Source organism: Tamandua tetradactyla, chromosome 5 (assembly GCF_023851605.1).
Source record: "Tamandua tetradactyla isolate mTamTet1 chromosome 5, mTamTet1.pri, whole genome shotgun sequence".
NCBI classification, from domain to species: domain Eukaryota; kingdom Metazoa; phylum Chordata; class Mammalia; order Pilosa; family Myrmecophagidae; genus Tamandua; species Tamandua tetradactyla.
Window position 1 is genome coordinate 96,997,717 of NC_135331.1, and position 12,513 is coordinate 97,010,229.

General features: G+C 37.2%; 1 protein-coding gene across 7 annotated transcripts in view; it reads right to left on the minus strand.

Annotated features, from left to right (window-relative positions):
* KIF6 (kinesin family member 6) overlaps positions 1 to 12,513 on the minus strand; it is a 454,503-nt gene that overhangs the window by 264,551 nt on the left and 177,439 nt on the right. For 6 of the 7 annotated variants that reach the window (XM_077161705.1, XM_077161703.1, XM_077161701.1 and 3 more), the window contains 2 exons: positions 2,684 to 2,827; positions 1,346 to 1,432 (listed from right to left, as the gene is read on the minus strand). In XM_077161705.1, coding sequence (XP_077017820.1) covers positions 1,346 to 1,432; positions 2,684 to 2,827 — 231 coding nt within the window. Of the gene's footprint in view, positions 1 to 1,345; positions 1,433 to 2,683; positions 2,828 to 12,513 lie in introns of those variants that run through there. The other variant, XM_077161707.1, reaches the window with a different exon arrangement.

Genomic DNA, 12,513 nt, shown 5'->3' on the forward strand with positions numbered 1-12,513 from the left:
CACATGATAATGTTCACCTTACTTCAAATTCCGCAAATTTCTTCAAAGAAAAGACTCCCTAGCCAAATTTAAAGAAAAAGTCCTCCAATGACTACCATGTTATTTTTCTTCAGTTATGAACTAATTTTTGTCTTTGTGTAAGATAACTCTGTTACTATCTTTCTCATTTTGCACAGTTATGTTGTAGGGCTGCTGGCAGGAATAGTAAAATAATTCATCTTATTTCCACTTGACCCATGCCTTTGAATTCTGTCTCCTTCCTCCAGCTAGGGCACTGTATGTTCCTGGTATCTAACCAGGGCCTATCCTAGAAATAGATCCTGAATCTCCCACTGGTCTCTCCAGAAGAGAATTCCATCAGGGGAGCTTGGTGCTCCCTGAGGTGAGCAAAATAAAACAGATAGTCCCATTATCCTTTCTTTCTCCTTTTACTCAACCCTTCAATGGAATGATTTCAGGGGAACAAGGACAAACAATCAAAAGGAAGTTATTAATATGAATAACAGTGAAATTTAAAAAGCTTTAAATGAAGCTTGTAGTAAGATTTCATATATTCTTATAATGTATACTACTAGGCTTATACCGGATTTTTTTCCAGAGAAATAAAAAATATAAAATTTGGGAAATTATATAAGCTAAATTTTTGGAATTTTACAAAGTGGAAATGTTTCAATATTTTAAATATTGGCATGACTTGATTCAGTGTTGCATTTCATTTTATAGAAGACAAAATAAAGGAGAAAGTATCTGTCTTTATAATAAGTAGTTGAGTCATATAAAAATTGTAAATTATTTTTTACTTTAAAAAGCACTTAAAGCAGTATTCATTGTTATAAAACTGTAAACTTGACCATTGTCCTATCAATCAAACTGATTACTAATTTTTAAAAATCTCTAGAGTAACAGGACAGTTATACAAAATATGGTTCTATTTAAGAACCATTAGTACTTCTTTCTCTATAATTGTCTATCATAATCTCTCTAGGAGGTTAAATTGATGTTTGCTGAAAGTCTAAGAACAGCATATAAATATTTATGCATATTATGCTGCATGAGTGCTCAAGATTCACTGTACATCTTAGTGGTCAAGCGGTGTGGAACTGTCATAATAAAGAGGCTGTCTGGGTTTGAATCCTGCAACATTATTAGCTGTGTGATTTTGAACAAATTATTTAGCATCTCTGTACCTCAGTTTTGTCACTGTAATGTGAAGACAGAGATAATACCTACACATATGAAATTGTTGTAAGGATTAAATGAGTCACTTAGAGCATGTCCTGGTACAGAGGAAGTGTGAATCCTTGATACACATTCCTTTAAAAAGAGTCAATTAAAAGTTGCTTACCAATCTGGGATCAATTTCTTCATTAAGGACAGCTTCATTCTTTATGAGGGCCACTCGTTGTGCAAATCTACAGGTAGATATAGATTCCTAAAAAAGCAAAATACATCCTTAAGATGTTGTGGCAGAGAGATATGTCTCTCTAGATAAAACTTCATTTTAATTTACAGAAAAAAGAAACACACTTAAAGAATGATGTGGATAAAACCTCAGTGGCAGAATTCTCGCCTGCCATGCCAGAGGCCGGGGTTCAATTTCCGGTGCCTGCCCATGCAAAAAAACAAAAAACCCTATGAGGAAAAGACATGCCTTCAAATTAGAGCGTTTCTCTAGAACATTGTTTTATATCAAAATATTGTTTTGATTTAATAAAATGACCAATGCCAAAAATATGGTAGATTCTGAAGCCCTAAGTGGCAGCTGGTATGTGTTTTTCAACTATTGATTTGTTAAATCAGAACCACATACATAAATCATAATCATAGCAGATATCATAATCCATGGACATGAAAGACTACAAAAGTAACTATTTGTAGCAGGTCCAAAGGAAGGCTTTTCAAGGCATCTGGCAATACACTTGGGGCCCAGCTTCGTTTTGAGAAGTCTCATAGCACTTCTTATTTTTCCTCTTTTAGAGAGTGCCTGGATACCAAACTTCAGTGAAAATTGAAGTGCATGAAACATCAGCTGGCTCCAAAGCCACCCAGAAAACTTATTCAGCTACCAGTCCCTGCTAAAGCATTCTAAAACTTGCCTGGGGCAACTTCTAAGGGATATCTCTAAGCTATAGAGATCTTAGTAAACAAGAGCAAACCTGAGCAGGAGTAACTAATGGGTCATGTCTCTCATTTTTCTGGCTAAGGTAATCAACCTAATATCATAATATGCATATTATGCTGCATGAGTGCTCAAGATTCACTGTACATCTTAGTGGTCAAGTGGTGTGGAACTGTCATAATAAAGAGGCTGTCTGGGTTTGAATTCTGCAACATATTAGCTCTGTGACTTTGAACAAATTATTTAACATCTCTGTACCTCAGTTTTGTCACTGTAATGTGAAGACAGAGATAATACCTACACATATGAAATTGTGTAGCATTCCAAAATTTTGTTTATGAGGCATCTTCAAAGCATCCTGTGCTGTGTGAGGCCAATTTGCAAGTGAGGTTATTATAATGCTGGCAAATAACCCAAAGCTGTGAACTGGGCACAGTATCTACTTCTGAAGGAACATCCCAATTCAGCTGAAAAGTTGGAAACCCAACGAGGACTCTCAACACCATCTTATGTTCTAAAAAGAAAAACTCAGACTGAAACCTCCAACAAGAAGAACCAACATACATCAATATTCCTTTTCTCTAAAGAGAGGGTTGCAATCATGGTTGTCATGCAGTTGCCTCCCAAACTGTCTCTTAGGACACTGGTCATCATGGAGTTCCTATAGGGAATGTGTGAACGGTGTTTTTCGGAAAGAGCAATGATAACCTGTGGGAAGTAGAAAAATAATGGCATCAACTTAGCAGAAAATGCACATCTAACAAACTAAAATTGCAATAAAAATACAAAGAGAAATAATTAAATGCAGAGGAACACATAACATTTGAACTCAGAATAAAAATACATTAACAATAGTTGGTACTATAATAGAGAAGGTGGAATAAACTAAATGTAGCATAAATATAGTATTGTGGACCCTGTAATTTTTGGACAGATGAAATAATTTGTACAGAATTAAACACACTATTATTCTGTATTCAGCTACTGGAAAACTTGTTTAAAAACACAAGAGTAAATCATACCAGATTATTTTAATCCTAAAAAATATTGGAGTCTACGCCCCCATCTCCAGGAAGAAGAGGGAGAACAGTAAGTAGGCACTATGGGAGGCAGTATAGAATCATGATTGAGAGACCATGTTCTGGCGCCAGACTGTCCAGGCCCAAACCCCAGGCTAACTAGAACATGTCACTCAATATCTCCACCTTAGTCTGTTTATCTATAAAATAAGGACAAAACTAGTAGTTGTCTCCTAGATAGTTGGGATGATAAAAGAATTAAAATGTGCAAATTACTTTACATATTACCTAGCCCATAATAAGCACTGTATAGGTGTTTACTATTATTATAAGGGATAGGGTAGTTTACCTTGCTTCAGCTGAGGTTTGCTTATTTTTGTCTTCATGAGATTCTCAGGTACTGAACAGGAAGGTATTATTTTTGTATTGCTGAACTAGATGGATGGATATTAGATTTATGAATTGCTGCTCTGGGCTTGTCCCCAAAGGAAGCCACCAAGAGATCAGGGTTATCCTGGGAAGAGGAACTGAAAGCTGGGATGCTCACTGCAAAGCAGCAAGAGGAAGTTACCACTCTTCAGTAAATACTTAGGGAGTGGCAGGGCAAGATGGTGGCTTAGTGAGGTGTGGCATTTAGTTCATCTTCCAGAGCAGCTAGTACATAGCCAGAATGGTACAGAAGAACTGCTGGGGGAACATCAGTGACCAGACACACAACATAAACCAGTCTGGGCCAGGTGAAACAGCTGAGATCCCACACAGAAATTTAAGTCCCTCAAGCTGTGGAGGCCAGCACACCTTCCCCACAGACAGAGCAGGCTGGTTCCCCAAGAGGAAAGGAAACAGTCATGACTAGCAGCAAGGGCTTAGCTCAACCAAGCTCCAACTGAGGAATTAATTACCGAATTCTGATTACTGAAAATAGGGCCCCAGCACAGATAAACCTGGAATAAGCATTAAAGGTACTAGGAGGTTTTGCTCCAGAGAGAGGGGGCAGGGCTGATGGGGAAAAAAAAACAGAGGCTTTTTGAGTTGGATAGCACAAGACACTGGAAAAGGGCTAGACCCCAAGAAAAGGGGGCACATAGAGCCTGGAGATACAAAGAGCTGTGAACCAACATAAACTCTTGATTAGCAAACCACAGGAACATGGGTCTGGCTCTGAAAAGGCCTTTTTTTTTTTTGCCTTTTTTTTTTACTCCATAACAGCTCATTAGACACAACTAGAAGGGCTCCAGCACTGTCCAAGTCAAGGGCAGAATTAAGCTTTATGGGAGAAAATATAACTAGTCAGGTGAAAGGCGTTAATTCCCTAAAGGACATATATTTCCCAAGAGAAAGATGGGCCCAGCTCAAGTAAAATCCCTCCTTCAAGGAATTCAAGGATTCCTTGAATTGGAATTGGAATTGGAATTGGAAAATTCCAATTTTCCAATTGGAAAACTGAAGCAATTAAAGCCATCCTACAACCTCACCTGTGTCTCAGCCATGCCCCTGGCAGGGAGAGTCTGCTGAAGTTAAAGGCACCACATCACTTTCTGCTGGTGGGAAACCACAGGCAGATAAGTGCCACATGCTGGGTCTCACCATCAGGGAAAACTGAGGCTGCCTCCTCTTTCCTCTTGAGACGTGTGCCTGTCTGGTTAGGGAAAATCTGACTGGGGTCTATAATATCAGAGAAGATCCTCCACACACAGAAAAGGGCTCCATATAGGCAGGGCAAGAAATGGAAAAACAAGAACTGGAAAATTCTGATCAGTTAAATAGAACTTATGCTAGAGGTCTAGAATAAGTTGAACTGGATGTCAAAGAACAGATAGAGAACAAAGCCATCCAGTAAGAAAACTCCAGGTAAAAGAGTGAAAACAACATCCAGAATAAACTAATTAAGGAAATCAAATGCCTAGATGCCAGCAAAAAATAGTGAGTCATACTTAGAAAATGGAAGATATGCCTCAGTCAAAGGAACAAACCAACAATTCAAATGAGATTCAGGAATTGAAATGACTAATTCAGGATATTCAGACATGGAAAATCTCATCAAAAATCAAATCATCAAGTTGAGGGAAGATATAAAGAAGACACTGGGTGAACAAAAAGGACTAGAAAGTTTGAAAAAACAAATCACAGAACTTAAGGGAATGAAAGGCACAACAGAAGAGATGAAAAAATCAATGGAAACCTACAACAATAGATTTGAAGAGGCAGAAGAAAGGATTAGTGAACTAGAGGACTAGACATCTGCAATCTGATGCGCAAAAGAAAATATAGGGAAAAGAATGGAAAAATATTAGCAGGGTCTCAGGGCACTGAATGACAACATGAAGCATATGAATATACATATGGGTGTCCCAGAAGGAAAAGATAGGTAGAAGGAGGAGAAAGATCAATGGAGGAAAAAAATCACTGACAATTTCCCATCTCTGATGAAAGATATATAATTACAGAGCCAAGCAGTGCAGCATACCCTAAACAGAATAGATCCAAATAGACATACTCCAAGACACTTACTAATCAGATTGTCAAATATCAAAGAGAAAGAGAGAATTTTTAATGCAGCACAAGAATAGCAATACATCACATACTAGGGAAGCCCAGTAACACTGTGTGTGGATTTCTCAGTACAAACCATGGAGATGAGAAGACAGTGGTATGGTATATTTAAGATTCTAAAAGAGAAAAACTGCAAAAAATGAATTCTTTATGCTTTGTCCTTCAAAAATGAGAGAGAGATGAAAATATTTTCAGACAATCACTGAGAGAACTGGTGACTAAGAGACTGGCTCTGTAAGAAATACTAAAGGGAGCACTTCAGGCAGGTAGGAAAAGGCAGAGAGAGAGGTCTTGAAATAGTGTAGAAATGAAGGCTATCAGTAAAGGTAAAAAGAGAAAAAAATTACATATGACATATAAAATCCAAAAGACAAAATGGTTGGAGAAAGTACTGCCTTTACAGTAATAACATTAAATGTTAATGGATTAAACTCCCCAATCAAAAGACATAAACTGACAGAATGGATTAAAAAAGACGTCACTCCTGGGGAGGCCATGGTGGCTCAGTGGCAGAGCTCTCGTCTGTCATCCCTGTCATCCTGGTGATCTGGGTTCGATTCCTGGTGCCTGCCCATGCAATAAATAAATAAATAAATAAATAAATAAATAAAAGGTCACTCCTGTCTATAGGAGACTCATTTTATACCCAAGGACAAAAAGAAGTTGAAAATGAAAGGCTGGGAAAAGATATTTCATGCAAACAACAATCAGAAAAGAGCAAGAGTAGCTATACTAATATCTAACAAATTAGACATCAAATGTAAAATAATTAAAAGAGACAAAGAAGAAACAATGTATTAAAAAAAGAAACAATTCACCAAGAAGACATAACAATCATAAATATTTATGCACAAAGCCAGAGTGCTCCAAGTATATGAAGCAAACACTGAGAACACTGAAGGGAGAAATAGACACCTTTATCACAATAGATGGAGACTTCAATTCCCAGCTCTCATCAATGAATAGAAAATCTAGACAAAGGATCAATAAAGAAACAGAGAATTTGAATAATATGATAAATGAGCTAGATTTAATGGACATCTACTGAACATTACACTCCACAAGAGCAGGGTACACATTTTACTCAATTGCTCATGGATCACTCTCATTGATAGGCCATGTGCTGAGTAACAAAGCAAGTCCCAATAAATTTAAAAAGACTGAAATAATACAAAACACTGTCTTGGACCATGCAGGAATGAAACTGGAAATCAATAATAGTCAGAGGGCCAGAAAAATTCACCAACATGTGGAGGCTAATACCACATTCTTATACAACCACTGGGTCAAGGAAGAAATTACAAGAGATATCAGTAAATGTCTAAAGGCAAATGAAAATGAAGGCATAACATATCAAAATTTATGGAATGCAGCAAAGGCAGTGCTAAGAGGGAAATTTATTGCCTTAAATACCTATATTAAAGAAGAAGAAAGAGAAAAAAATTGAAGAACTAACTGTTCACATTGAAGAGCTAAGAAAGAACTGCAAACTAACCCTAAAGCAAAGCAAAGAAGGAAATAATGGCGATTAGAGCAGAAATAAATTAAATTGAGAACATGAAAACAATCAACAAAACCAGAAGTTGGCAATCAACTAAATCGATATTTAATTTTCAACCCTTAGCTAGGTTGACAAAAAAAAAAGAGGATGCAAATAAATAAAATCAGAAATGGAAGAGGAAGCATGACCACTGATCTCACAGAAATAAAGGACATAATTAGAGGATACCATGAGCAACTATATGCTCATAAAGTAAACAATGTAGATGAAATGGACAACTTCCTAGAAAGACATGAACAATAAACAATGACTGGAGAAGAAATAGATGACCTTAACAAAACAATCATAAGTAAAGAGATTAATTAGTCATCAAGAAGCTCCCCAGAAAGAAAAGTTCAAGACCAGTTGTCTTCACATGTGAGTTCTATCAAGTATTCAAGAAAGAATTAGTAACAGCCCTGCTCAAACTCTTAAAAAAAATTGAAGAGGAGGGAAAACTACCAAGCTCATTCTACAAGCCAATATCACCCTCATAACAAAGCCAGACAAAGATATGACAAGAAAAGAAAATTACAGACCAATCTCTTTAATGAAAGAGAGGCAAAGCGCTAGAACTAACAAATGAGTACAGCAAAGTGGCAGGGTATAAGATCAACACCCAAAAATGTAATAGTGAAGAGCTTCTTTACACTATTAATAAGCAATATGAAGGGGAAATCAAGAAAAAATTCCACTTCTAATAGCAACCAAAAGAATAAAATATTTATGGATAAATTAAGGATAGAAAAGACCTATGCACAGAAAACTACAAGAAATTGCTGAAATAAATCATAGAAGACCTAAATATATGGAAGGCATACCGTTTTAATGGACTGGAATACTAAATATAGTCAAGATGTCAATTCTACCCAAATTGATTTATAGATTCAATGCAATACCAATTAAAATTACAACAACTTACTTTTCAGAAATAGAAAAACTAATAAACAAATTTATTTGGAAGGGAAGTGTGCCCTGAATAGCTAAAAATATCTTCAGAAAGAACAATGAAGTGGGAGGTCTCACACAACCTGACTGTAAATCATATTATGGAGCTACAGTGGTCAAAACAGCATGGTACTGGCATAAAGATAGATATATTGGCCAATGGAATCAAATAGAGTGTTCAGAAATAGACTCTCTCATCTATGGACAATGGATCTCTAATAAGGAGGTCAAGCCAACCCTGGGACAGAGCAGTCTCTTCAATAAATGGTGCTCATACCCTACAAAAATTAACTCAAAATGATCAAAGACCTAAACATTAGAGTTAAGACCATGAAACTTTTAGAAGAAAATGCGCAGAAATGTCTTATAAATCTTGTAATAGGTGGCAGTTTCCTTGACCTTACACCCAAAGCACCAGTATTGAAAAAAGAAATAGACAAATGGGAACTCCTCAAAATTAAATATTTTTGTGCATCAAAGAACTTTGTCAAGAAAGTAAAAAGACAGCCTACACAATGGGAGACAATATTTGGAAATGATGTATCAGATAAAGGTCTAATATCCAGAATATATATATAAAGAAATTGTTCAACTCAACAACAAAAAGACAAACAACCCAATTACAAAATGGGCAAAAGACATGAACAGACACTTCTCAGAAGAGGAAATACAAATGGCCAAAAGGCACATGAAAAGATGCTCAACCTCCTGGCCATTAAGGAAATGCAAATCAAAACCACAATGAGGTATATCACACCCACCAGTATGGCCATTATCAATAAAACAGAAAACAACAAGTGCTGGAGAGGATGTGGAGAAGGAGGCACATTTATCTACTGTTGGTGGGAATTTAAAATGGTACAACTGCTGTGGAAGGCAGTTTAGCTGTTCCTCAGGAAGCTAAGTATAGAACTGTCATATGATCCAGAAATTCCCTTACTAGATATATATTCAGAGGATCTGAGGGCAAGTACACAATCATTTGCACAGCAATGTTTATAGCAGTATTATTTACACTTGCCAAGATATGGAAACAGCCCAAAAGTCCATCAACAGATGAGTGGCTAAACAAACTGTGGTATATACATATGATGGAATATAACAAAGCTGTGAGACAGAATAAAGTCATGAAGCATGTAACAATGTGAAAGAACCTTGAGGACATTATGCTGAGTGAAATTAGCCAGAAACAAAAGGACAAATACTCTATGGTCTCACAAATATGAACTAATATTAATGAATAAACTTGGAGAATTAAAGTTAAGAACACAGGTTATCACAACATAGAAACAGGGTAGAGATCGGGCAATTGGTGCTTAATGAATAAAGATTGTGCAACAGGACTGATTGTAAAAGTTCAGAAATGGAGAGCACAATTCTCCTTGATTGTATTACAACAGTAAACACTGAATGAAGCTGAAAGTGAGTATGAGTGAAAGAGAAGGGCTAGGGGCACATATGAAACCAGAAGGAAAGATAGAGGATAAAGATTGACATGATATAATTTAGGAGGACCTAGAGTGGTCAATGATGGTGATTAAATGTACAAATAAAAAAATACTTTTGAGTGATGGAGAACAAATGAATGTCAACATTGCAGGGTTTTGAAATAGATGGTATACAAGAAAAAGTATAATCAAAGCAAGTTAGGGTCTGTAGTCAACAGTGACATTGTATTACACTTCCGCTGAATGAGGCAAAGGCATTATGCTAAAACTAAATGTCAAAATGGGGGGGGGGGGCATGCAGGAGGGGTATGGATGCTTTGTGGAAGAAAAGGAAATTTCTTTATATAGATTATGGTGGTGATGGCATTTCTATATATTTAGGTGGATTGTATGATATGTGAATAAAACTGTCTAAAAATGGAGAGGAAAAAAAATGAATGGAGAGAAACAAGTGCTAGAGGAAATGTAGAGAAAGAGATGTACCTATTCACTGTGGGTAGGGAAATTGGGAGGTGCAATTCCTTGGAGGGCAGTGTGGTGGTTCCACAGCAGCCTAGGTGTGGATCGCCATATCATCCTGAAACCCTGTTGCTCAGTGTATACCTGGAGGAACTGAGTGTGGGGACACGAATGGACATTTGCACACTGGTGTTTACGGTGGCAGTGTTCATGATCCACAATGATGGAGGTGGCCTAAGGGTACAACAACTGAGGAATGGAAGGAGGAACTGTGGTGTATACATACAATGGACTACTGACGGAATGAAGTTGTGAGGCATGCAACTAGGTGAATGAAATTTAAGAGCTGTATGTTGAATGAAATGTCAGGAACAAAATGACAAATATTATCATGCCTCAGTCATATGGGTTAACTATAATATAAAAACCCAGTGAACTGAAGTTGAGAATAATGGTTATCAGGTTGGGACCTATTGTAAAGGGTTCTAGTCATCAGTACGTCTTACAGGAAATGTTTAAAAAGTTGAAAAAGGGTGGGCCACAGTGTCTCAGCAGGAAGAGTTCTTGCCTGCCATGCTGGAGACCCGAGTTCGATTTTTGGTGCCTGCCCACATCCACACCCACACACACATACGCATACACACAAAATTGAAAAAGTGGGGTATATGGGTAGTTCAGTAGTAGAATGCTTGCCTTCCATGCTGAAGACCCGTGTTTGATTTCTGGACCATGCACTGTCCCCCACCCCATCCCCCCAAAAAAAGTTGAAAAAGTGATCAGACTTCAAGTAGTGATATGAATGATCTGGATAGGACTAAGGTATATCAGTAGACTGGGTAAAAGATGATATTGTCCATATTTTAAAACTTCAATTTCTGTGTGAGATCAAAGGGAAAAATGTTTATTTGGTATAAAATTTATATTTTGGGTAGTGCATTACCTAATTTAACTTGAATGATCAGTTTAGATGAACAGCATAAGTACATGAAATCTTGAATATGTCATGAGACCTTATTGGTTTGTCCAGGTTAGTGTGATGCCCTGATATATCCCAGAGTAATTTGGGTAGTGAACAAAGAAGTATTTGCAAAGTCCCCTTGGGGGACTAAGGAGAAAGGAGGAAATATTCAACTCCCCCATCTGGAGAATTTCTGATCGTCCTGCAAGCAGTGGGGACAACTAAATCAATAGGCCGAGCCCTCAATCTTGGGGTTTGACCCTATGAAACTTATTCCTACAAAGGATATGCTAAACCTACTTAAAATTAGGCCTAAGAGTCACCCCCAGAGAACCGCTTTTGTTGCTCAGATGTGATCTCTCTCTCTAAGCCATATCAGCAGGTGAACTCACTGCCCTCCCTGCTACATGGGACATGACTCCCAGGGGGTATAAATCTCCCTGGCAATGTGGGACAGAAATCCCAGGGTGATCTGGGACTCAAGCATCAAGGACTTGAGAAAGCCTTCTTGACTAATAGGGGGAAGAGAGAAATGAGAAAAAAAAAGTTTCAGTGGCTGAACTTTCAAACAGACTTAAGAGGTTATCCTGAAAATTATTCTTATGCATTATATAGATATCTCTTTTTAGTTTATGGTGTATGGGAGTGGTTGGAGGGAAGTACTTGAAACTGTTGAGCTGTGTTCCAGTAGCCTTGATTCCTGAATACAATAGTGCAAAGCTATGACTTTTACAATATGACAGTGTGATTGTGAAAACTTTGTGCCTGATGCTCCTTTTATCCAGGGTATGGACAGATGAGTAAAAAATATGGATAAAAAATAGATAAAAAATAGGGGGGACAAAGGGTAAAATAAATTGGGTAGATGGAAACACTAGTGGCTAATGAGAGGGAAAGGTAAAGGGTATATTATATATTTTTCTTTTTATTTCTTTGTCTGGAGTGATGCAAATGTTCCAAAAAATTATCATGGGGATGAATATACAACTATGTGATGATATTGTGAGCTACTGATTGTACACTATGTATGGAATGTGGGTGTGTGAAGATTTATCGATAAAAACATTAAAAAAAAAAAAAAGGTTACCACAGATGTGACTTCTGGAGCATCACAAGACACTGCAACTGAAAATACCTCAGCCAAAACCAGCCATGTTTTAGTCTTCCCTCCTCTGGAGACATAATTTTCATTATCAGAACCTTTTGCACTACTTTGGTTTACAAAATGAAGAGGGAACATCATTGTTTGAAGACCACTTTGAGCAAAAACATACAAGTATGCCATCAATGTTGCTTTAAATTTATGGCAACAGATTTTGTTACAAACCAGTAATCCTATAATATTTTTCTCAGAAATCAAATTTCCACTGTCAGAAATGAGGTCTTCATACCTCTGCTTTTTCTTCAAGCGTCTATCCATACTCTTCTACCTTCAGTCTAAGCTGATGGCTACCCTTTGACCAGAACTC